The 25768-nt window shown below is 43.1% G+C and overlaps 1 protein-coding gene across 1 annotated transcript; it reads left to right on the top strand.

Moving 5' to 3' along the window:
- The first annotated feature begins 1247 nt into the window (after window positions 1-1247).
- On the top strand, window positions 1248-23665 carry LOC139387587 (leucine rich repeat and coiled-coil centrosomal protein 1). Its single transcript, XM_071133930.1, has 20 exons — window positions 1248-1338; window positions 1899-1946; window positions 2041-2246; window positions 2365-2430; window positions 2630-2797; window positions 5124-5290; window positions 6002-6223; window positions 6862-7073; window positions 7312-7465; window positions 8184-8332; window positions 8521-8725; window positions 8900-9039; window positions 10804-11005; window positions 11434-11619; window positions 15299-15473; window positions 17109-17272; window positions 21066-21274; window positions 21579-21716; window positions 22064-22199; window positions 22402-23665. Exons 2-20 carry the CDS (start codon window positions 1903-1905, stop codon window positions 22510-22512), a joined length of 3054 nt encoding a protein of 1017 aa, XP_070990031.1. The 5' UTR covers window positions 1248-1338; window positions 1899-1902; the 3' UTR covers window positions 22513-23665.
- The last annotated feature ends 2103 nt before the right edge of the window (window positions 23666-25768 follow it).

The raw sequence follows: 25768 nt of genomic DNA on the forward strand, positions 1-25768 counted from the left end.
CTCCAAATCTGATAACCATTCGGGTGTACCTGCCATCTTGTCCCTCACCTTCTTCCTCCCTCCCATCCAGCCCACCACCTACCTGTGCATGTGACTTATAAACTCCCTAAATTGAAATCACCATCTGGAATCTGGATACCACTGTGATATGCAAAATTAGCTAACGTAACAACAAGCCAAAGTGAATGACCAATTCCTGCTGTATGCAAGGAAAGAGAAAGGGAGGAGGAGTTGAAGCCCAACTGAACTTGAGTCATAGATTCGCACTGTTGCTTCCCACTGCTGGGCAGCAGTTGCTTCACCGGGCAGCTAGCTGTATCACATGCTGTTGGCGGTGGCTAATGTGGCTAATTTGTTCCATACTCAATTATATTTTGAGTAGGACAGCAGCATACACGAGAAATAACTTATAATATTGGTAGTAACCATCTGGATGTCACCGTGATACAGTCTACTCCTGCTGGTCAATTGGGAGAGTTTGGGCTGCAAGCCGGCAACACAACAACACTGGGCACAGTGCGTCCCTCGCTCCCGAGTCGTGCTTGATCCTGAGAGGATCTGTGTGAGTAGTGGATCTGTGCCAGCACAAAGGGATAGGCCAATGGGTGATATATGCTTCAGGAAGATTGGCTTCTTAGCGTTCATAGCACAGGAGGTTGGTGGCACATTAATTGGGGAGGACGGGCTCATGTAAATGGATAGAGCATGGTTTCCATGTGTTTGATGCCATTCCATTTTCTCTGTTCCAAACATTATTATGAGCCGTCCTCCCCTCAGCAGCCTCCCCTGGTTCATAACAATGGTATCAACTGTACTGCAGGGATAGAACATAAGTCACAGAAAATAGAGGTTGTGATGTCAGCAGCAGAGAAGTATTTGGGGATACGAGATTTGACTGCAGAGGAGTTACAAGGTGTGTTGAGTGGTGGGGTCCCGTCCTCCCAGGCCATTGGCCTGGCGTAGGACCAGATAGGGTTAAAGTAGTATTGGAATAGGGGTGTGTTTTAATGAATGTAGGATTAGAGGGTAGAGACAATTAAAATAAAATAAAATTCCCTTTAACCTTTTTTCGTAGCGCAAAGTATAATGGGTTTATACCCCAGTCTAGTTGGTGAAGGTACTTGCAACATGCTGGATGCCAAACGCTGTAAAACCTCATCAAGGAAGAAGACCTGTGCACAAGGACGGCCTGCGCATTACCGCCACCTGCAGTGCTTGACCAGTAATGCGACTGAATATTGACGGAAGTCGATGATACAGGCGGCCAGTTCAAGTGGAGCGGCGGCAAAACAACAACAACAGATGCTGAACAACTTCTACAAGTCACATTGCACTGGGGGGTTAGTATTGGGATGAGGATAGTACACATTTAGCTATGTTTCGTGTTTTGTTAGTGGTTAAGGTTGTCGTGGGTCGAGGGAGGTTTGCTGTTTCTATGTAGTTTGTCGATTTGTTGTTAGCATGGCTACAGTACGTTAGCTAGCTAACGTTAGTTTCATAGTTTTGAACACTTATTTTATTTCATTATGTTACACATGTCTTTATGTCCAATATTCGGATGAGATTGTTGGTAAATTCCCGGACTACATTAGCTATCTAGAAAATCCTTATTATATGATAACGTTAGTAGTTAACGTCTTAACCATAAACTGGCAAGCTAACGTTTAGCTACACTAGAACCACAGTCTTAACAATAAGACATCTTTGCTAGAACAGTGCCGTAGCTAGGTAACGTTGCCTCTAGCACATTTAACGTTGGATACATACCTTAAGTGCACAGTCATAAAGCCCCATTTAGCCATTTCATTTGTTTGGTCAACGGAAGGATGTGGCTGTAGAAATGTAACCACTGAAACTGTGCATGAATGAAACTGTAGCTATTTATTTGTGATCTTCTAGGCGATGGCGGATGGAGAGCTGTGTCTGATAGATAAGAGCATATCAAGGTAATCACACCTTCATCTTCCAGTAAAATCTTCACCTGGAACTTCTGTATGAAATAATCCATGTAATTCTCTCATCATGTCACCCTCTGTGTAGTTTGCTGGAGGTCCCATTGAGTGCCAATGTCACATCCCTGAATCTGCATTGTAACCGTATTCTGAAAGTAGAGGGCTTGACCACTGCTTGGCATCTCCGACACTTGGATCTGTCGTCCAATCATATCTCTCGCATCGAGGGACTCAACTCTCTAGCCTCACTGAGAACCTTGAACTTGTCCTGCAACTTGATCACTAAGGTTGAAGGTGAGCCCTGGTCAAACAGAAAAGTGTTGTTCAGTTAGTTTTTTATTTTTGTCACAAACATTCGGAATTGGGCCACCCTGCCGCTTTTGCGTGTAAGATGTTAATTTATCCTTTTCAGGACTGAATGGACTTGTTAACCTGATAAGATTAAACCTGGCCTATAATCAGATAAGTGACCTCACAGGTAAGCTTCAGTTTACACTTACATGCACAGTGTGCAGCCTACTGACCACAACATTCATGAACAGGGATGGGCAACACTGTCCCAGAGAACTAGAGTTGCCCATCCCTGCTCATGATGATCACACATGGCCAAGTTTTCCGTAACACAAATGTATATTTACTATCACATGAGGGTGATACTCATTGGTTGTAATACCCAGGTTTGCTGTACCTTCACGGGACGGAGTACAAACTGAGACACCTCCATCTCCATAGCAACCGCTTGGACAGCATCAACCAGCTGCTGCAGTGCATGCTGGGACTGGAGAATCTGAGTGATGTCACCCTAAGCGTGGAGGGAGCAGGCAATTCAGTCTGCAGCTTACCAGGTGAGCGGTGATGAAATTGAGTGATGTTGCAGTGCTATTTGAGCTACACAATTCCTGGGTAGCCATACTAAACCTGTGAAAATGTGAAAAGTGAAAATGCAAAAGTATGTCCATCAAAAACCAAAAATTGCAGTTTCTTGAGATTTAGCCAGAGATACAGGGCCTTCAGAAAATACTCACACCCTTTTACTTTTTCCACATTTTGTTGTTACAGCCTGCATTTAACATGTATTAAATTGAGATTGTATGTCACTGAACTACACTCAATACAACATAATGTCAAAGTGTAATTTTGTCAATTCATTTTTTAAATTATATATTTTTTTAATGGAAAGCTGAAATGTCTTGAGTCAATAAGTCAAGTGTGCTCAGGACGGGTCCAGTTGGGCACGCTGGGTAGCATACTTTTTAGCTTGTCCCCCACTATGCTGCTTGTGCTTAGTGTGCTGTTTTTGTGTTGTTGAGCGAGTAAGTATTCAATCCCCTTTGTTATTGCAAGCCTAAATAAGAGTAAAATGTGCTTAACAAAATGCATAATAAATTGCATTGACTCATTCCCTGTTTGATAATAGTGGTTAACATGATTTTTTTTAAACGACTACCCCATCTCTGTACCCCACACATACAATTATCTGAAAGGTTCCTCAATCTAGTAGTGAATTTCAAGAACAGATTCAAACAAAAAGACCAGAGAGTTTTTCCCAATGCCTCGCAAAGAAGGGCACCGGATTAGTAGATGATTAAGAAGGGAAAAAAGCAGGCGCTGAATATGCCTTTGAACATGGTGAAGTTAGGCTTTGGATGGTGTATCAATACACCCAGTCACTACAAAGATACAGGCATCCTTCCTAACTCACTTGCTGGAGACGAAGGAAACTGCTTAGGGATTTCACCATGAGGCAAATGGTGATTTTAAAACGGTTACAGAGTTTAAAGGCATACTTTGGGATGCTAGCAGATACCTATAGACATCCAGTCATTGCGCTAATGCTAGTTAGTGTTGGCTCGCGAAACTACCTTCAACCTCCTTTATACTGGACACAGAGACCTACAAATATAATAGCCACAATCCTGAAATATCCCTTTTTAATGGTTGTGATATGAGAACTGAGGATGGATCAACAGCATTGTAGTTACTCCACAATACTAACCTAAAATGACCAAGTGAAAAGAAAGAAGCCTATACAGAATACAAATGTTCCAGAACATCCATCCTTTTGTCAACAAGAAACTAAAGTAATATGTGACAAAAGTTTTTTGTTCTAAATACAAAGTGCTATGTTTGGGGAAAATCCAACACATCACTGAGTACCACTCTTCATACTTTCTAGCATGGTGGTGGCAACATCATGTTATGGGTATGCTTGTCATCGACAAGGACTAGGGAGTTTTTTTTTAACGATAAAAATAAACCGAATACAGCTATAAGCACAGGCAAAATCTTAGTGGAAAACCTGGTTCAGTCTGCTTTCCAAAAGACACTAGGAGACAAATTCACCTTTTCAGCAGGAAAACAACCTAAAACACAAGGCCAAATATACACTGGAGTTGCTTACCCACACGACATTGAATATTCCTGAGTGGCCTAGTTACAGTTTTTACTTAAATCTATGGCAAGACTTGAAAATTGTTGTCCTCCAATGATCAACATTCAACTTGACAGCTTGAAGAATTGTAAAAAATAATTGTCAAATATTGTACATCCAGGTGTGAAAAGGTCTTAGACTTTTCAGAGACTCAAAAATTAAATTAAATATTTCATTTTTAATACATTTGCAAACATTTTTTTTTTTAAACAACATGTTTTCGCCTTCTCCTTATGCGGCCGCCTGGCCGTGCTGCTGCTCCAGTTTCAACTGTTCTGCCTTATTATTATTGGACCATGCTGGTCATTTATGAACATTTGAACATCTTGGCCATGTTCTGTTATAATCTCCACCCGGCACAGCCAGAAGAGGACTGGCCACCCCACATAGCCTGGTTCCTCTCTAGGTTTCTTCCTAGGTTTTGGCCTTTTCTAGGGAGTTTTTCCTAGCCACCGTGCTTCTACACCTGCATTGCTTGCTGTTTAGGGTTTTAGGCTGGGTTTCTGTACAGCACTTTGAGATATCAGCTGATGTACGAAAGGCTATATAAATAAATTTGATTTGATTTGGGTACTGTGTGTAGATGGGTGAGAGAAATTCAGTCTGAAAAACAACAAAAATGTGGAATAAGTCGAGGGGTATGAATACTTTCTGAAGGCACTGTAGGTCATGTAAAGTAAGTATTTTGGACATCTATTTGGCATATTCAAACTCAATGACTCCTGTGTTCCCTGCTGCAGGTTACAGAGAGCTGGTGCTCCAGTCCTTACCCCAGGTCTCCAGCCTGGATGGGGTGGACCGGCTGGGGAACCCTGCTCCTCTGGGGGAGGACAGCCCCATCGACATCCCCGGCCTGGAGAATTACATGGACTTCTTGCTCTCCTCAGACACCAGTGCCAACGAACTGGTAAACATTAATCACAACCAAATGATATTCTATATAATGTATGCCAAAAGGGTTGTACCACATCTTAAAACTGATGTGGGTTTATATCACCCTCTGTCAGTGATGGGCAACCCCTTTTGTAGGCCCGCGGATCAATTTCCCCAGATACATTTTTTTCAGAAGGTGAATTTAAAAAATATATATATATAATAATTTGGTTGTGCATCAGCAGTTTCTCTTGTTATGTCAGTTACTGACAGTCACTCAATTAGCCCATGCCAGTTAACATTTTTGGGAGGGGTAAGTTACTCTTGCGTCCAGCTATCTAAAGTTGTAGTAATCATGGTCTAATTACCGACCGGGGGGGCCCATTTATTTTTTTAGTCACTCTCACTCAGATATCATATTAAAAACGGCAAACCTTTGCTTTTTTCAAAATGTGTAGTATTGCATGAAATTAGCTGTTAAACTGCAATTGTTTCTCTATGCCCCATGGCAAAATAGGAGGATTGCAATAAATTAGTTATAAAATTGCTAAATTGACAAGTAATTTATAAGCAGTGTATATGAATGCTTTTTGTAATTTGAAGTAGTCTAAGTGTCACCACTTTGGGTCACTTTGAACTGTTTTTCTCTTATGTGGCACATGGCATGTTTCTCTGGGTGTATTATTACATATGACACCTATTGAATGTTGTAGAACTAATATCTCAACATAAGATGTCCCCACAGGCTAGGGTTGACGGCTCTTCCACCACTTTCCATATTGACGAGGTGCTGAAGCAGTTGCGCCAGCGGGCAGGGGGCCCAGTGGGGGCCCCAGATCCAGTCAGACGGCCCCAGGTTTCACAGCCAGGTTGGGCTACAGCGGGCAGCTATAGTACAGCAGCAGACCCAAACAATGAACAACGTATCCAGAAACTGGAGCACCAGGTGTCCCGGCTGTTCCAACAGGTGAGACTGGATGGAACGGTCTAAAGACGTCTGACTGATGCTGATCGGCACCTGTGTGAAGACTGTTGCTGTATAAACATTCACATACACTGAGTGTACAAAACATGATCCCTTATTGATGTCACCTGTTAAATTCAAATCAGTCAGTGTAGATAAAGGTGACAAAAGATTGAAGTGCCTTTTGATTGGGGTATGGTAGTAGGTGCCAGGCGCCCCGGATTGAGTGTGTCAAGTACTGCAAAGCTGCTGGGTTTTCTCACTCAACAGTTCCCCGTGTGTATCAAGAATGGTCAACCACCCAAAGGAAATTCAGCCAGCTTTACACAACTGTGGGAAGCATTGTAGTCAACATGGGTCAGCATTCCTGTGGAACACTTTCGACACCATGCCCCAACGAATTGAGGCAAAAGGAGGTGCAACGCAATATTAGGAAGGTGTTCTTAATGTTTTGTACACTCAGTGTATATCACATCACGCATATAATGAAATTATGGCCCAGTTTTATTGTAGTACTATACAGCGGTGTAGTGCTCACTACACTGTAGAGTATTTGAGTTGTATACTACAGAGTAGTGTAGTAGTAATGCATATGGTTTATCCACCTGCATCACTGATGAAGCTCCTAACCTGGTCGCCAGACTCCTGCAGGGGAGGTCTCCAGCAGCTCCACCCCCTTTGTGAAGGTACGGAGGCCCAAGAGGGACATAGACAACACGTCAGAGAGTGAGTGTGATAGCGGGAAGGAGAACCGGGGGCGTCGCTCCAGAATCCCAACTCGGCACAGGGGTAGCAACACTACTGCAGTGAAGAGGACAATCAAGCAGCCCACCAAGGCCAAACAACCAGACAGGTAACAGACACTGCCTCTCTGCTGACAAGTTTCTTATTTGACAATTTCACGCCTGTCATGATCTCCACACATGACGCAGTGGCATTGACACTGTGGTTATGCTTCATCAGATTCTTATCATACCCGCTCAGTTCGAGTCGTTTTGTTTTAGTGAACCTAATCAATCATAGTTGACACATTTTCATACTCATTCTGAAACCTATAAAGAGACTGCTTTGCTTTGACTTTTTATGTGTAGTGATCAAGAGAGAAGCAAAGGGAAAAGTTCAAAGTGTTCAGTTGTCCCTGGGAGGAAGTCAGGCGTCCATCAGGCCTTTGGGGGTGCCGACTCAATAGGACCAGTCAGGAAGACTCCCAGCAGCACCAATCAAGCAGTGGAGGAGACTTATAGGGTACGGACCACAGTTCTCATATGCAGTATTTGTGTACATCAGTGATGTAGTGTTTTTAAAAAAAAAAAGAGAAATAAAGCTGATCACGGTGTGTAAAGTAATGCTCCGTATACTTCTGTTTTCTAAGCAAAATTTTTGGGGAGTATTTTTATTAGATTTATTCTTGGACATAAAAGACTGTAAAAACACCAGGAAATCATCTCCAAGTGATGTTAGTTTAAGAAATCTGTTTCCAAGTATTCCCATGTGTAGTAGAGACACTTGATCTTTAACAAATGTAAGCAAGGTTTGAAATGATTGTGTTTTAGTCAAACGTTATATCTGTTTTGGATTGTTGCAATCAATTTGCAGTCTACAAATAATTTGTAATCATGTTCCGGCCTCCGAATGTCCGCTCAAGAAAAAAATGGTCCCGCGTCTGAATCTAGTTGATGATCCCTGCTTTAACGCATTTTTCCGCAAAAGGATGGTTCATGCTCGTACAGTTAGAACAAAAAGTGTGTAAACGCCGTTTACGTGCGTTTAACGTCCTCTACACCACTGCTGTACATATCGTCGTTGAACTTAACTAGTTCGGCTGTCATATCATGCATAGATTCCCTGTCTAATTGAATATATCAACTTAGTGATTTTGTAAACTACTATTGATACTATGAAAGTGCGTGCATAATTAGTGCGCCACAATGAACTTTGTGTGTGTGTTTGCGTGCCTCCCTAGGCGATCGTGGAGGAGCGTGATCAGGAGAGAGAGAGGCGGTGGAAGGCTGAGCAGGCTGTGAGGAAGCTGACTGAGCAGATGAAGACCTTGCAGACCCAGGCCAGCCAGGAGAAAGACCTGCAGAGCATGGCCCTGCATACCACCGACAGGTTAGAGTAGTTTACTGTATACAGTACATACACAAACACATAAATTCCTTATGCTCTTGTCACAAAAAGGTAAAATCTCTGCTAAATTCCCACACACACTTCCGTTATCTCATGCTTCCTGTAGGTTTTTAATACAAGCTAAAGTCGGACCTTGTGTCTCAACTCCCCTGTCTCTTTCCACCTCCCAGACTGAAGGAGCTGTTGTTGAAGGAGCGTTCGGAGCGCTCTGGTCTGCAGGCTCGCGTGGAGGAGCTGGATGAGAGGTGTCAGAGCTCCGCGCTGCAGCTGGAGCAGGTCCTGCAGCGGGAGGAGCAACACAAGAGGGCGCTGCGCAGCCTGGAGGACAGCACATCCCATAGTGAAGCACGGAAGGCACGCCGGCAGGCTGAGGAGGTAGAGCTACTGCTGCCTCATAACCCTTGATACTTCATGGATATAGTAGAGCTTCCATAGGTAGCACTGGGACGAAACGTTGCAACGTGGTCAGGAAAAATTCCAAGCCCTTGTGCTGCAACATAGTAATATTACCCGTACTGAGTAGGGTGTGACCTTTCGATGACCTTTCAGATGAAGAGGAGCCAGGAGCTGGAGAACAAGGCGTCGGCCCTGATGAGAGAACTTGAGATCCAGCGAGCTTCGCTCCGACAGCATAAAGACAAGCTACGACAGCTCCATGAACTGCTGGCTTCCAGGGAACAAGTGCACAGGTACAGTTGAAGTCGGAAGTTTACATACACTTAGGGGTCATTAACTTGTTTTTCAACCACTCCACAAATTTCTTGTTAACAAACTATAGTTTTGGCAAGTCGGTTAGGACATCTACTTTGTGCATGACACAAGTAATTTTTCCAACAATTGTTTACAGAAAGATTATTTCACTTATAATTCACTGTATCACAATTCCAGTGGGTCAGAAGTTTACATACAGTAAGTTGACTGTGTCTTTAAACAGCTCGGAAAATTCCAGAAAATTATGTCATGGCTTTAGAAGCTTCTGATAGGCTAATTGACATCATTTGAGTCAATTGGAGGTGAACCTGTGGATATATTTCAAGGCCTACCTTCAAACCCAGTGCCTCTTTGCTTGACATAATGGGAAAATCAAAAGAAATCAGGCAAGACCTCAGAAAAAAATTGTAGACCTCCAGAACTCTGGCTCATCCTTGGGAGCAATTTCCAAATGCCTGAAGATACCACGTTCATCTGTACAAACAATAGTACGCAAGTATAAACACCATGGGACCACACAGCCATCATACCGCTCAGGAAGGAGACGCGTTCTGTCTCCTAGAGATGAACGTACTTTGGTGCAAATCAATCTCAGAACAACAGCAAAGGATCTTGTGAAGATGCTGGAGGAAACCGGTACAAAAGTATCTATATTCACAGTAAAACGAGTCCTATATCGACATAACCTGAAAGGCCGCTCAGCAAGAAGCCACTGCTCCAAAACCGCCATTAAAAAAAGCCAGACTACGGTTTGCATCTGCACATGGGGACAAAGATTGTACTTTTTGGAGAAATAGAACTGTTCGGCCATAATGACCATCGTTATGTTTGGAGGAAAAAGGGGGAGGCTTGCAAGCCGACGAACACTATCCCAACTGTGAAGCACGGAGGTGGCAGCATCATGTTGTGGGGGTGCTTTGCTGCAGGAGGGACTGGTGCACTTCACAAAATAGATGGCATCATATGGAGGACAATTTTGTGGATATTTTGAGGCAACATCTCAAGACATCAGTCAGGAAGTTAAAGCTTGGTTGCAAATGGGTCTTCCAAATGGACAATGACCCCAAGCATACTTCCAGAGTTGTGGCAAAATGGCTTAAGGACAACAAAGTCCAGTTATTGGAGTGGCCATCACAAAGCCCTGACCTCAGTCCTATAGAACATTTTTGGGCATAACTGAAAAAGCATGTGCGAGCAAGGAGGCCTACAAACCTGACTCAGTTACACCAGCTCTGTCAGGAGGAATGGGCCAAAATTCACCCAACTTATTGTGGGAAGCTTGTGGAAGGCTACCTAAAACTTTTGACCCAAACGTTTGACGCAAGTTAAACAATTTTAAAGGCAATGCTACCAAATACTAATTGAGTGTATGTAAACTTCTGACCCACTGGGAATGTGATGAAAGAAATAAAAGCTGAAATAAATCATTCTTGCTACTATTATTCTGACATTTCACATTCTTAAACAAAGTGGTGACCTAAGACAGGGAATTTTTACTAGGATTAAATGTCAGGAATTGTGAAAAATTTAGTTTAAATGTATTTGGCTATGGTAAACCTCTGAGACTACAGCACCTTTTTTTGCAGTACGGTGCCATCATTAGGGCACACAATGGAAAATGAGCGTTTCTTCACCATTTCACTCAGTTTCAAAATGTTTTCTCCCTATTGAACCTGACCCAGATCTCATTAATTTCGTCAGTCAGTCAGTGAGAGTCTTAACAGTGTCACCCTGTTTCACAGGAAGGAGCTGGAGGGTCGGCTGATGCCAGGCGGGGCAGAGTTCCGGGAGGTGGTGGCCAAGGAGGTGGCTGGTGTAGAGCAGAGACACGCCCAGAGCAGGGCTGGGTTGGAGGACAGATTGGCCCAGGCCTCACAGCAGTACACTGCCCTGGAGGACGAGTTCCGTATGGCCCTCACCATCGAGGCTGCTCGCTTCACTGAGGTCTGAACACTGAACTGGAGAACATCAAATAAAACTGTTTATTTGTTATTTAACTTCCAGTAGCATAAAAAGACAGCTGAAACAAGGACACATTTTGACCTGTTCTAGATACTTATGTAGTGTATGTATGTGTGTGTGTGTGTATTGTGGTAACATTGACACTTTGGTTCATTAGGTATTAAATGTCCCCTACATCGCTAACTCAGTTCTCTAGCTTTGACCTTCTACTAAATGAGCTAGAAGAAAACATATTGCTGGTAAGATTGACACAAACAGGGAATGCACAGTAGTAGACTTTCATAAAAATTATGAATTAAGACAATAGGACTAAAGAGAGCCTTTGACTCATGAAATTGATGATTAGATGAATATGAAACTTTTTGATAGGAGCAACTAACAAGGTTTCTGCCTGTGTCCTCCGTACGTAGGTGGAGCAGGGCTGTACCCGGCTGAGTGCTGAGCTGTCGGAGGTAAAGGCTGCCCTGTCTCAGACCCAACAGAGAGAGAGACAGGCAGGGGGTCTGGTGCAGGAGCTCACCGCCATGGTCAAGGAGCAGAAGAGCCGCATCACAGAGCTCAGCAAATCCAAGCGAGACGCCGTCACTGAGCTCAAGGTACAACACCACGACCGGGGCTCTTCAGCATGTTGCTTATTGCTATCAAAATATTTTCTATCTGCAGTACCTGGTAGTGATGGGGGGGGGGGGGGGATGTATATAGATGCATATCGCAATATTATTTTGGACAATATTATATCAATACTTTGAATCAGAGGCAATTTGTAAAAATTATTTATATACAGTGGGGGAGAACAAGTATTTGATACACTGCCGATTTTGCAGGTTTTCCTACTTACAAAGCATGTAGAGGTCTGTAATTTTCATCATAGGTACACTTCAACTGTGAGAGACGGAATCCAGAAAATCACATTGTATGATTTTTAAGTAATTAATTAATTTTATTGCATGACATAAGTATTTGATCACCTACCAACCAGTAAGAATTCCGGCTCTCACAGACCTGTTTGTTTTTCTGTTCTCCTGTTCTCCACTCATTACCTGTATTAACTGCACCTGTTTGAACTCGTTACCTGTATAAAAGACACCTGTCCACACACTCCATCAAACAGACTCTAACCTCTCCACAAAGGCCAAGGCCAGAAGGCTGTGTAAGGACATCAGGGATACAATTGTAGACCTGCACAAGGCTGGGATGGGCTACAGGACAATAGGCAAGCAGCTTGGTGAGAAGGCAACAACTGTTGGCGCAATTATTAGAAAATGGAAGAAGTTCAAGATGACGGTCAATCACCCTCAGTCTGGGGCTCCATGCAAGATCTCACTTCGTGGGGCATCAATGATCATGAGGAAGGTGAGGGATCAGCCCAGAACTACACGGCAGGACCTGGTCAATGACCTGAAGAGAGCTGGGACCACAGTCTCAAAGAAAACCATTAGTAACACACTACGCCGTCATGGATTAAAATCCTGCAGCGAACGCAAGGTCCCCCTGCTCAAGCCAGCGCATGTCCAGGCCCGTCTGAAGTTTGCCAATGACCATCTGGATGATCCAGAGGAGGAATGGGAGAAGGTCATGTGGTCTGATGAGACAAAAATAGAGCTTTTTGGTCTAAACTCCACTCGCCGTGTTTGGAGGAAGAAGAAGGATGAGTACAACCCCAAGAACACTATCCCAACCGTGAAGCATGGAGGTGGAAACATAATTCTTTGGGGATGTTTTTCTGCAAAGGGGACAGGACGACTGCACCGTATTGAGGGGAGGATGGATGGGGCCATGTATCGCGAGATCTTGGCCAACAACCTCCTTTCCTCAGTAAGAGCATTGAAGATGGGTCGTGGCTGGGTCTTCCAGCATGACAACGACCCAAAACACACAGCCAGGGCAACTAAGGAGTGGCTCCATAAGAAGCATCTCAAAGGTCCTGGAGTGGCCTAGCCAGTCTCCAGACCTGAACCCTATAGAAAATCTTTGGAGGGAGCTGAAAGTCTGTATTGCCCAGTGACAGCCCCGAAACCTTAAGGATCTGGAGAAGGTCTGTATGGAGGAGTAGGCCAAAATCCCTGCTGCAGTGTGTGCAAACCTGGTCAAGAACTACAGGAAACGTATGATCTCTGTAATTGCAAACAAAGGTTTCTGTACCAAATATTAAGTTCTGCTTTTCTGATGTATCAAATACTTATGTCATGCAATAAAATGCAAATTAATTACTTAAAAATCATACAATGTGATTTTCTGGATTTTTGTTTTAGATTCCGTCTCTCACAGTTGAAGTGTACCTATGATAAAAATTACAGACCTCTACATGCTTTGTAAGTAGGAAACACTGTCGATTTTGCAGGTTATCAAATACTTGTTCTCCCCAATGTATGTATGTATGTATGTATGTATGTATGTATGTATGTATGTATGTATGTATAGATATATAGTACCAGTCTAAAGTTTGGACACCTCCCCATTCAAGGGTTTTTCTTTATTTTTACTGTTTTATACATTGTAGAATAATAAAGACATCAACTGAAACAACACATATGGAATCATGTAGTAACCAAAAAAGTGTTAAAACTAATCAAAATATATTTGAGATTCTTCACCTTCTTCCACCTTTTGCCTTGATGACAGCTTTGAACACTCTTGGAATTCTCTTAACAAGCTTCATGAGGTAGTCACCTGGAATGCATTTCAATTAACAGGTGAGCTTTGTTAATTTGTGGAATTTCTTTCCTTAATCCTTTTGATAAATTGTGTTGTGACAAGGCAGGGGTGGTATACAGAAGATAGCCAAATTTGGTAAAATACCAAGCCCTATTTGGTAAAATACCAAGTGCATATTATGTCAAGAACAGCTCAAATAAGCAAAGAGAAACGACAGTCCATTATTTTACGACATGAAAGTCAGTCAGTCTGGAATGAGGACCGCCACAGGAAAGGAAGACCCAGAGTTACATCTGCTGCAGAGGATAGGTTCAGCCTCAGAAATTACAGCCCAAATAAATTCTTCACAGAGTTCAAGTAACAGACATCTCAACATCAACTGTTCAGAGGAGACTGTGAATCAGGCTTTCATGGTCAAATTGCTGCAAAGAAACCACTACTAAAGGACACCAATAAGAAGAAGACTTGCTTGGGCCAAGAAACACGAGCAGTGGATATTAGAACGGTGGAAATCTATCCTTTGGTCTGATGAGTCCAAATTTGAGATTTTTGGTTCCAATCGCCATGTCTTTGTGAGACGCTGAACAGATGATCTCCGCATGTGTGGTTCCCACTGAAGCATGGAGGAGGAGGTGTTTGGGGTGCATTGTTGGTCACCCTGTCTGTGATTTATTTAGAATTCAAGGAATATTTAACCAGTATGGCTACCACAGCATTCTGCAGCGATACGCCATCTCATTTGGTTTGGGCTTAGTGGGACTATCATTTGTTTTTCAACAGGACAATGACACAAAACACACCTCCAAGCTGTGTAAGGGCTATTTGACCAAGAAGAGTGTTGGAGTTCTGCATCAGATGACCTGGCCTCCACAATCACCCGACCTCAACCCAATTGACATGGTTTGGGATGAGTTGGACCGCAGAATGAAGGAAAAGCAGCCAACAAGTGCTCAGCATATGTGGAAGCTCCTTCAAGACTGTTGGAAAAGCATTCCTCATGAAGCTGGTTGAGAGAATGCCAAGAGTGTGCAAAGCTGTCATCAAGTGTAGCTACTTTGAAGAACCTTAATTATTAAATATATTTGGATTTTTTTTTTTAAACACTTTTGGTTACTACATTTTTCTTATGTTATTTCATAGTTTTGATGTCTACACTATTATTCTACAATGAAAAACATACTAAAAATAAAGAAAAACCCTTGAATGGGGAGGTGTGTCTAAACTTTTGACTGGTAGTGTGTGTGTATCTATAGCTAGCTAGTCAGCTGACCTGCCCCCAAACGCCAATATTTTTAATCTTATAGCTTTTATTTCCATGATTGATCAAAACTCATTTTCTCATGCTCTCTCTTATCTCTCTGCAGCAGACATATAGTGAGCAATATGTTTGGAACATAAAATCGCAGTATCGAATCGCAATACATAATAGAATCGTGAGAATCACAATACATATCATATCAGCACCTAGGTATCGTGATAATATCTTATCGTGAAGTCCCTGGCAATTCCCAGCCCTAGTACCTGGACTACGGGAAGTTCCTATAAGGTAGTGTGAATGGATTAGGGGCTAAGATAAGGGGGTAGGGGTTGATTGTTTCTGTGGTGTCTGTGTCCCGTCAGGGCCGTGTGCGGTCTCTGGAGGCGGGGGCGGAGGAGGACAGGCGTCTGCAACTGCAGCTGGAGCTGGTGAAGAAGGACAAGGCCAGGCTGCTGTCCCAGCTCACCGCCCAGGAGTCCGTTATAGACGGCCTCAGGGCTGAGAGGAGGATCTGGGGACAGGAGCTGGCTCAACAAGGTATGCTAACACCTTGGAAATAGAATTACTTAGTTAATAATATTAAAGAAATAAGGCACGAGGGGTTGTGGTATAAAGCCAAAATACCATGGCTAAGGGTTATTCTTATGCAACACAGAGTGCCTGGATACAGCCCTTAGTCGTGGTGTACTGGCCATACACCACAAAACCCTGAGGGTGCTTTATTGCTATTATTATTATTGCTCCTCTAACATAGTTAGAGGAGTACAAAGAAATGTTTTGTCATACCCGTGGTATATATCACGGCTCTCAGCCAATCACCATTCAGTGCTCGAAACACCCCGTTTATAGCGGTAATTATATTTCTATGGTACACTATATATAAAATTAGTGGATTTGGCTATTTCAGCCACACCTGTTGCAAAAAAATAAAATACAAAAATTGAGCACACAGCCATGCAATATCCATAGACAAACATTGGCAGTAGAATGACCTTACTGAAGACCTTAGCGACCTTCAACGTGGCACCGTCATAGGATGCCACCTTTCCAACAAGTCAGTTTGTAAAAGTTTTTGTGAAGTGGAAATGTCTAGGAGCAACAACGGCTTAGACGCGGAGTGGTAGGCCACACAATCTCACAGAACGGGACCGCGCGCGGAGTGCTGAAGCGGGTAGTGCGTAAAAATCTTCTGTCCTCGCTTGCAACACTCACTACCTAGTTCCAAACTGCCTCTGGAATTAACGTCGGGAGCTTCATGAAATGGGTTTCCAATGCCGATCAGCCACACACAAGTCTAAGATTACGATGCGCAATGCCAAGCGTCGACTGGAATGGTGTAAAGCTCGCCGCAAATGGACTCTGGAGCAGTGCTTTACCATCTGGCAGTCCGACGGACAAATCTGGGTGTAGGCGGATGCCAGGAGAGCACTACCTGTCCGACTGCATAGTGCCAACTGTGCAGTTTGGAGGAGGAATAATGGTCTGGGCTGTTTTTTTTTTATGGTTCTAATGAAGGGAAATCTTAACGCTACAGCATACAATGACATTGTAGATGATTCTGTGCTTCCAAGTTTGTGGAAACAGTTTGGGGAAGGCCCTTTCCTGTTTCAGCATGTCAATGCCCCCGTGCACAAAGCGAGGTCCATACATAAATGGTTTGTCGAGATCGGTGTGGAAGAACTTAACTGGCCTGCACAGAGCCCTGACCTGAACCCCATCGAACACGATTTGGAACGCAGTCTGCGAGCCAGGCCTAATCGCCCAACGTCAGTGCCTGACCTCACTGATGCTCTTGTGGCTGAATGGAAGCAAGTCCCTGCAGCAATGTTCCAACATCTAGTGGAAAGCCTTCCCAGAATAGTGGGGGACCAACTCCTTATTAATGGTCATGATTGATTGATTGTTTGACAAGCGTTTGTCCACATACTTTTGGTCATGTAGTGTACCCTTTACAGTGATTTCAATCTCAAATCTAGGCTAACCGGTTGTAGTTCACTTTTTTGTAGTTGCTATCCTCTTCCTTTTCCATTCATTTAAATGTGTTGGGCTGCCGTCTAGCTCCACCAGGTCAATAAATACTGAATTCAACATTTTCTCTTGAGTGACCTTTATTGACACTCGTCTTGTGTTTTCCCCTATGTTTGACCCCCCCCAAAAAACACACACACATAGGAGCGTCTCTGTCCCAGGACAGGGGTCGTCTGGAGGCGAGGATTGAGGTGTTGGCTGCTGAACTGGAGAGTCAGAAGAAACAGAACGAGCGAGACAACGACGCCCTGAGGATCAAAGTCAAGGTCATCGATGACCAGACAGAGACCATTCGCAAACTCAAAGAGGTACTCAAAGCATAGAAATAACATTTTTCCTCAACGTAGCCGTCAGTAAAGTCAAAGCTAGAACGGGGGGGTCAAGTGCAATACTGGTTAAGTGTTGTTTTTTTGTTTATTATTATTTTTTGAGGTGGGTCAAGGTGAAGAGGAGTATTTTTATATACTCTTTGAAGAGGTAGGGTTTCAGATGTTTTCAGAAGATGGCCCCCTGCCAGGACAGAGAATAGCTTGGACTGGGCTGAGCGGGAGGGCCAAGAGACCTGAGGTGGCAGAACAGAGTGCTGAGCATAGTTTGAGCATAGTCTGAAGGTACAACGGGATGGCCGTCCACCTTTTTCTCTCCAAACATAACGATGGTAATTATGGCCAAACGGTTATATTTTTGTTTCATCAGACCAGAGGACATTTCTCCAAAAAGCACAATCTTTGTCTCCATGTGCAGTTGCAAACTGTAGTCTGGCTTTTTTATGGCGGTTTTGGAGCAGTGGCTTCTTCCTTGCTGAGCGGCCTTTCAGGTTATGTCGATATAGGACTCGTTTTACTGTGGATATAGATACTTTTGTACCTGTTTCCTCCAGCATCTTCACAAGGTCCTTTGCCGTTGTTCTGGGATTGATTTGCACTATTCGCACCAAAGTACGTTCATCTCTAGGAGACAGAAGGCGTCTCCTTCCTGAGCGGTATGACGGCTGTGTGGTCCCATGGTGTTTATACTTGCGCACTATTGTTTGTACAGATGAACGTGGTACCTGCAGGCTTTGGAAATTGCTCCCAAGGATTTTATATTTATTTAACCTTTATTTAACCAGGTAAGCAAGTTGAAAACAAGTTCTCATTTTACAATTGCGACCTGGCCAAGATAAAGCAAAGCAGTTCGACACATACAACAACACAGAGTTACACACGGAGTAAAACAAACATACAGTCAATAATACAGTAGAAAAATAAGTCTATATACAATGTGAGCAAATGAGGTGAGATAAGGGAGGTAAAGGCAAAAAAAGAAGGCCATGGTGGCGAAGTAAATACAATAGGGCAAGTAAAACACTGGAATGGTAGATTTGCAGTGGAGGAATGTGCAAAGTAGAGAGAGAAATAATGGGGTGCAAAGGAGCAAAATAAATAAATACAGTCGGGGGAGAGGTAGTGGTATGGGCTAAATTATAGATGGGCTATGTACAGGTGCAGTAATCTGTGAGCTACTCTGACAGCTGGTGCTTAAAGCTAGTGAGGGAGATAAGTGTTTCCAGTTTCAGAGATTTTTGTAGTTCGTTCCAGTCATTGGCAGCAGAGAACTGGAAGGAGAGGCGGCCAAAGGAAGAATTGGTTTTGCAGGTGACCAGAGAGATATACCTGCTGGAGCGTGTGCTACAGGTGGGTGATGCTATGGTGACCAGCAAGCTGAGATAAGGGGGGACTTTACCTAGCAGGGTCTTGTAGATGACCTGGAGCCAGTGAGTTTGGCGACGAGTATGAAGCGAGGGCCAGCCAACGAGAGCGTACAGGTCGCAGTATGAACTAGACAAATCTTTTTCTGAGGACTTGGCTGATTTCTTTTGATTTTCCCATGATGTCAAGCAAAGGCACTGAGTTTGAAGGTAGGCCTTGAAATACATCCACAGGTACACCTCCAATTGACTCAAATGATGTCAATTAGCCTATCAGAAGCTTCTAACGCCATGATATCATTTTCTGGAATTTTCCAAGCTGTTTAAAGGGACAGTCAACTTAGTGTATGTAAACTTTTGACCCACTGGAATTGTGATACAGTGAAATAATCTGTCTGAAAACAATTGTTGGAAAAATTACTTATGTCATGCACAAAGTAGATGTCCTAACCGACTTGCCAAAACTATAGTTTATTACATTTGTGGAGTGGTTGAAAAAGGAGTTTTAATGACTCCAACCTAAGTGTCTGTAAACTTCCGACTTCAACTGTACATAATTACAGACATACAATTCACAGCAAGGACATGTTCATCAATCAAATGGAAACCTGACAGTAAATGATAGCAATATTGTTCCCATTTTGTTCAGTAAATGTCTTGATATAATTTTGGCTCAATATATGATAAGCATTTGTAGTGTTCCCCTCGCATAGGAAAGAGTAGGAAACCACTGAATATGCTGTAATTATTTATATCATTATAGAGACTGTGGCCACTGGAAAGGTGTCATTATACACGGGTCATTCTTGAACGAGAAAATGTGCACTGGTTCTGAAGTAGTAGACTCCTCTCAATGGTGCAGTGAAGACACCTGCATCAGAGGAAAAGCAGGGACAAAGCACTCTCATAGCAGACAGGATATAACTATAGTTTTAACTATGCTTTGTGGAAAGTAGCTATTTTTCTGTGGAGACATGGTTACTTTGGAGGCGACTACAACTATTTGAATACAGATCCCCAAAAAAGGACTACTTTTTTTTCAACTATTTGAATACAGATCTGAGAAAGCAACTGCTTAATTTTTACAATTTGAATACAGATCTCAGGAAGTGACTATTTTTCTGAAACTATTGCATTGGCCGCCTTCAGCTAATGGCGGGCTGTGTCTGAAACTACATGTTGAAGATGGAAATAGAATGAATAAGAGCACACACATTCTACTATACCAATCTGACAGTCTTGTTTGATCTACGCAATACATTTCTATCAGACCATTTTGCAAATGTCCATTCTCCTGAATGTCCATTCTCCTGAATGTCCATTGCCCCAGGTGTACATAATCAAGTCTAACCAATGATATTTTGTACAGATAAGTATAAATAAGTTATGATGATCAACTCTGTATGACTTTCAACATGGCACTGAAAATGTTGAAAGCTGCAATTCATTTTATGATACTGTAAAATACTGCAGACAGCAAATTTAATGCTTAGAAAAAGCAACTTACCTTTGATGGACATACCTTTTTGTCCATCTGAGAGTAATTGTTATTGTTTCAATCAGACACTATACCATCTTTAATTGGATAGTTGACTAGAATTCAACACGTCACAGTGTTGTTGATTGTACATCACTTTACCTACGTTCCTGGTCTCCAGTTTTTCCACCTTGTTTTCGTGGAACTGCACCTCATTCTTAGTGACACTCAGCTCTACTCTGTGATCCACCACTTCTCCATTCAGTTCATCCACATGGCTCTCACTGGCTGTCAGTCTGGCCTGCATGTTCCCCAGCTCCACTCTCTGTGCCACCACCATGTCCCTTAGCTCCTTCAGCTTAGTCCAGATGTCAGGTTGATTGTTCAGCGTCACCTTCCCGTCTCTCTCCCCCGTCACCTAGGCCCCGTTGAGTGATGTAATTCTCTCTGACCCCTGCGCTCTCTCCCTGAGCCCATGTCCCAGACAAACAGAAAAACACCAGCAGAACTACAGCACCCCTCATTCTGAAACAATGACTCTTCAGAACTAATGTAGTCTATTTGGCTCAGACCCATTCTGTGTATATATACACTGGTGTTATTGAACTTTAACTGGTGTCATTGGGGAAACATTTGACAACTTTGCCAAGGAATATGTGTGATGTAACAGTACACCGGTTGAGATTATTTCATGCCATATCTTTCGAATATGAGGTGTTTCTAGGACATGGTAAAAATCAAACCTGTTACTCTGTTTTTAAAGTCTCTCCTCCATAAAGGTTGCTTATAGAAAGTAAAAATCAGACCTTGGTCAAATACATACGTCAAGTACTTGAGGTGCACTTGATTTCAGAGCTATTGGCATTTCTCTCTGTCAGCACTCTTTCGCTTTCTCTCTCTCTCTCTCTCTCCACCCTCCCTCTCTCTCCCTCAGGGCCTACAAGAGCGTGACGAGCAGGGCCGGAGGCAGCGCGAGGAGAGCCTGCAGGCCCAGCGGCGCCTGCAGCAGCAGCTGGAGGAGTCGTCAGCCACATCGCAGGACCTGGGAGACACGGTGCAGCAGCTCAGTCTCCGCAAGGAGCAGCTCAAGCAACAGCTGGAGGACAAGGAGATGGAGCTGGACGAGGTCAAGGCCGCCTTCAGGTAGCTCACGACACGCACAAATACACTCGCACACTGCACTGAATAAACTTGAGCTCCACATGTTACTCATACATTTCCATAAATCATGCGTTGTTGTAAATGGGAGATTTGAGTGAAACATTTTGTACAGATGTGGATCTCAAATTGGGATTTTACCCATCACTACATCATTCTGAGGACCCACAATCCAATATGTCTGACACCCTGTGTCACCATCCTCAATTATTTTAATGTATGCACATTGTCCCCACTACATTCCTTCATACATACTTCATGTTTACTACTTCTATGTTCTCCCCTGCAGTGTGTCCAATAAGAAGTGGCAGGACAAGGCTGACCTGCTGACCCGGCTGGAGAGCCAGGTGAAACGCATGAAGGAGGGCTTCGACTCTAAAGAGAGCCTGCTGCTGGAGGAGAGAGACAAGGCCTCACAGGCGCACAAGTACGCTGACTAACACACCTTCAATAGGACAATGTATAGGGCTTCCTATCTAATCCAGCCGTGGATTAGTAGTAATATGATTATAATATGGTCATTAGCAGATGTTTTTATCCAAAGTGACGGTAAATACATAGATACATATGGGCCCCATATAATGAAATGAATGTATGAGGGAAAGAAACAGAAGTCCAGTGTTGCAAACACCGAGCTCCAATGACCAACTGAGCCACCGGAATCATAGAAGAGATGAGAATATAAGACATTGGTCGAAGAGCTGCAAGCCTGCAACGGTGGTCCAGGTCAGAGTAATGGCGACAGTGTATCTGTGCTTGTGGTTTCCCCTCCAGAGCGGTGGTAGAGAAGCTACACAGTATGGACGATGCATTCCGGCGACAGCTGGAGTCGCTACAGGCATCCCATCAGACCGAGCTCCTACGGCTGGCCAATGACAAGCAGAAACGGATTGAACAGTCCAATCAGAAGGTAGCTTACAGTAACGGTTACCACAGTCACTACACTGACCTGCTCAGATGCATACTAAGGAATGAATGAATGTTAACTTGAGATCCATGCACGTAACTTGAAATTCCTTGCACATCTCCTAATGCATTATTTATGCAAATGTCTCAGATGTATTCGTTATTGGGGTTAGTTTAATAGTGGAATGTGTGTGTTATTGACTCAGGTATTTCAGGTGGAGGAGGAGATGCGTCAGCTCCTGGAGGAGACTGAAACTGAGAAGAAAACAATGGAGGAGAAGATGAGACGTCTCACCAGCGTATTGAAAGACTTCTAAGTACAGCTGATGGTGTATATCATCCACCTGTAGAGTCACCTGTGTTTCTACTTGGACGTTACACTGATGAGGTGACAGCATTTGTTGATGTGAATTATTTGCAAAACGTGAATGTTAAGTTGTTCTGACAGTCAAACGTTTTTAGGGGTGGACAGGTTTTGGACTTGTTGTGGTTAGGCCAGTAAGTTTGAAAGAGGGCACTATTTCATTTTATGTCGTTTGTCATCTGCGTCCGACTTTGTGCCCAGACGGATATAGACAAGTTGGTTGTTTAGCAACAAAACCGACGTGTGCGCAACTGTGAGGCAAAACAGACGGGGTTGGCTTAGATTGTTGACAACATGTCAACTATATTTAATCTCCAATGTTTATTGAAAACATAAATACATTTGCACAATGAGCATTTGTTGTCTCTCAACCATTGTTACAGTTGTTGGTTAAGCTAGCTAACGAATTTGATCCATTAGCATCAGTCAAAACACCTCAAAACAAGAAATGGTATCAAGAACAAGACTAGCTGAAAAGAGTCACTTACAATCCCCCTCGTGGCAGTTTCTTGTCATTGTTGGTAGCTATCTGGCCATCCAGAATCACAACTCCGACTTCTATCCCATTGAAGCGTACGCATCGTTTTCGTGATGTTGTCAGCTAACCCATCTATAGACACCTGTCCCCCCGCGACTGGCTTATACATAAAGCATCCTCCATTCAGGATGCAAAGGTGTTGGTTTCCTCCTTAACTCGATTGGCGGGCCAGCCCCCCCAAAAAGGGAAAATATCAGTACTGTTTTAATTAAACAAAACATTTCCCAGACTTTTTTCTAATAACATCCAGATGTTGCACACCGTGTTCAGTGCATCAGTCTGTTGTTATCCCATGGCTGAACAGCATCCGGAAGTTGTCCGAAATCGGTGGGGAGAAATTGTGTTTTGTTAAGAGTGCACATATTTTCCCTTTTTTTTATATATATAATTTAGGCTGGTGGGCCATTAATTAAATCGAGTTAAGGAGGAATACAACATCAGGAATAACTACGCCATCTAGGGCACTAGTTTGAAATGTAATACATTTACATGTTGTGTAAATATTTGAACTAAGTTATCAAATGTGTGTATATTTTTATCATGCTAAATAAAAGCAGTTTTATTCCGCTTTCGTTGTCAAGTCTTAGAAAAAGTTTTGGGCTGGGGGGAGCAGATGGGGCAGAGATACAAATATCATTTTCTAAAAGACTAAAAAATAAGACAAAGCCATCGATGAAGTCACCCCATTGTTTTCTATGAGAATGCTCAGCGGCGCATTTGATCGGGAAGTGTCATTTCAGCGTGTCGCTGTCTTGGTACATGGAGGAGTTTTTGAAACATTGCATGTGTTTGAGCTACTCTAGGAAGTGACTGTTGCAGGTTAGCTCAGTGCCCTTCAACGTGCAATCATTGGAAAACAAAATGGATGATATACGATAAAGACTATCCTGCCAACGGGACATTAAAAACAAATATCTTATGTTTCATCAAGTTGTGGCTGAACGACGACACGGATAATATAGAGCTGCCATGATTTTCCATGCATCGGCAGCAAAGAGAAGCTACGTCTGGCAAGGCGGGGGGGGGGGGGCGGGGTGTATTTGTCAATATCAGCTGGTGCGCAATGTCTAATATTAAAGGAGTCTCTTGCCTGAGGTAAGGTAGAGTACCTTGTGATAAGCTGTAGACCACACTATCTACCAAGAGAGTTCTCATCTATATTATTCGTATCCATCTATTTACCACCACAAACCGATGCTGGCACTAAGGCCGCACTCAATGAGCTGTATAAGGCCATAAGCATACAAGAAATTGCTTATCCAGAAGTGCCGCTCCTAGTGGCCGGAGACTTTAATGCAGGCAAACTTAAATCCGTTTTACCTCATTTCTACCAGCATGTCACATGTGCAACCAGAGGGGGAAAAAACTCTAGACCACCTTTACTCCACACACAGAGATGTGGGCAAAGCTCACCCTCCATTTGGCAAATCTGACCATAATTATATCCTTCTGATTCCTGCTTACAAGCAAAAATAAAAGCAGGAAGTACCCGATAATGCGGATACTGCGCTACAGGACTGTTTTGCTAGCACAGACTGGAATATGTTCCGGGATTCATCCAATGGCATTGAGGAGTATGCCACCTCAGTCATCGGCTTCATCAATAAGTGCATCGACGATGTCATCCCCACAGTGACCGTACGTACATATCCCAAGCAGAAGCCATGAAGCAATTTTCTTAACCAACAATGCAGTTCAATAAAGAGTTAAGGGCTACTCTAGGAAGGACCGAGGACTACTACATCTGTTGTATTTGGTGGATGTGACAAATTAAATAAAGTTTGGTTTGGTTTGGTTTGCTGCCCCCTCTCATGGAGTATGTTAAATTGAAGGCCTACCGGGGTACTGCAGGCTACCATTAGCAACTAAATTGTCCTTAGAAATTTGTCTGTATGTGATTTTAAAGTAATCGGTTCAAGGACATACATTTGGTGTACTAGAAGCAATTATTGATACCATGATTGTGTTCTGATAAAAAAAAATACATCCATGAATATCGACCACGAACAAAGCCATTTCCCAATTCACTATAATGGGGGAATACTGCTTTCTGAAAACAATGCTTGCAGTACCGCCAGAGATAGATGTGAGCATAGAGTAGAATATCTTTGATACCATGGTCGGCCATCAATTTGAAATCCTCTATGTGACGTGGCAGTCGTTATTCCCTGGTTTCTAAACCCATAGGCGCAACATTGCGAGACTTCTGGAACGCGCGAAACAGACCAGGCTGGGTTTGGGATTTGAGAAGTCAAGGTAGCTAGCTATGGGGAATAATTATTCATTAGTTGTTAATTTTCTAGAAATCTAAAGCCACAACCTAGATTTGAGCCAATGTCTTAAGTGGTTGAATATTGCTAGAAAATCCCCAAACTGACAAGGTAAAAATCTGTCTTTCTTCCCCTGAACAACACAGTTAACCCACTGTTCCTAGGCTGTCATTGTAAATAAGAATGTATTCTTAACTGACTTGCTAGTTAAATAAAGGTTCAACATTTTTAAAAACCTTGTAAAAGTGACAACTGGCACTTTTCGTCAACAACGTTATATCTAGTTAAATAAAGGTTCAATTTAAAAAATATTGAAGGAGTGCCTTTGATTTGACGCCCTGCACACGCTCAGTTTGGTGCGACCATTCGAAAATGACGTGTTTCTGCGCATGATTATTATT

Source organism: Oncorhynchus clarkii, chromosome 28, assembly GCF_045791955.1.
Source record: "Oncorhynchus clarkii lewisi isolate Uvic-CL-2024 chromosome 28, UVic_Ocla_1.0, whole genome shotgun sequence".
NCBI classification, from domain to species: Eukaryota; Metazoa; Chordata; class Actinopteri; order Salmoniformes; family Salmonidae; genus Oncorhynchus; species Oncorhynchus clarkii.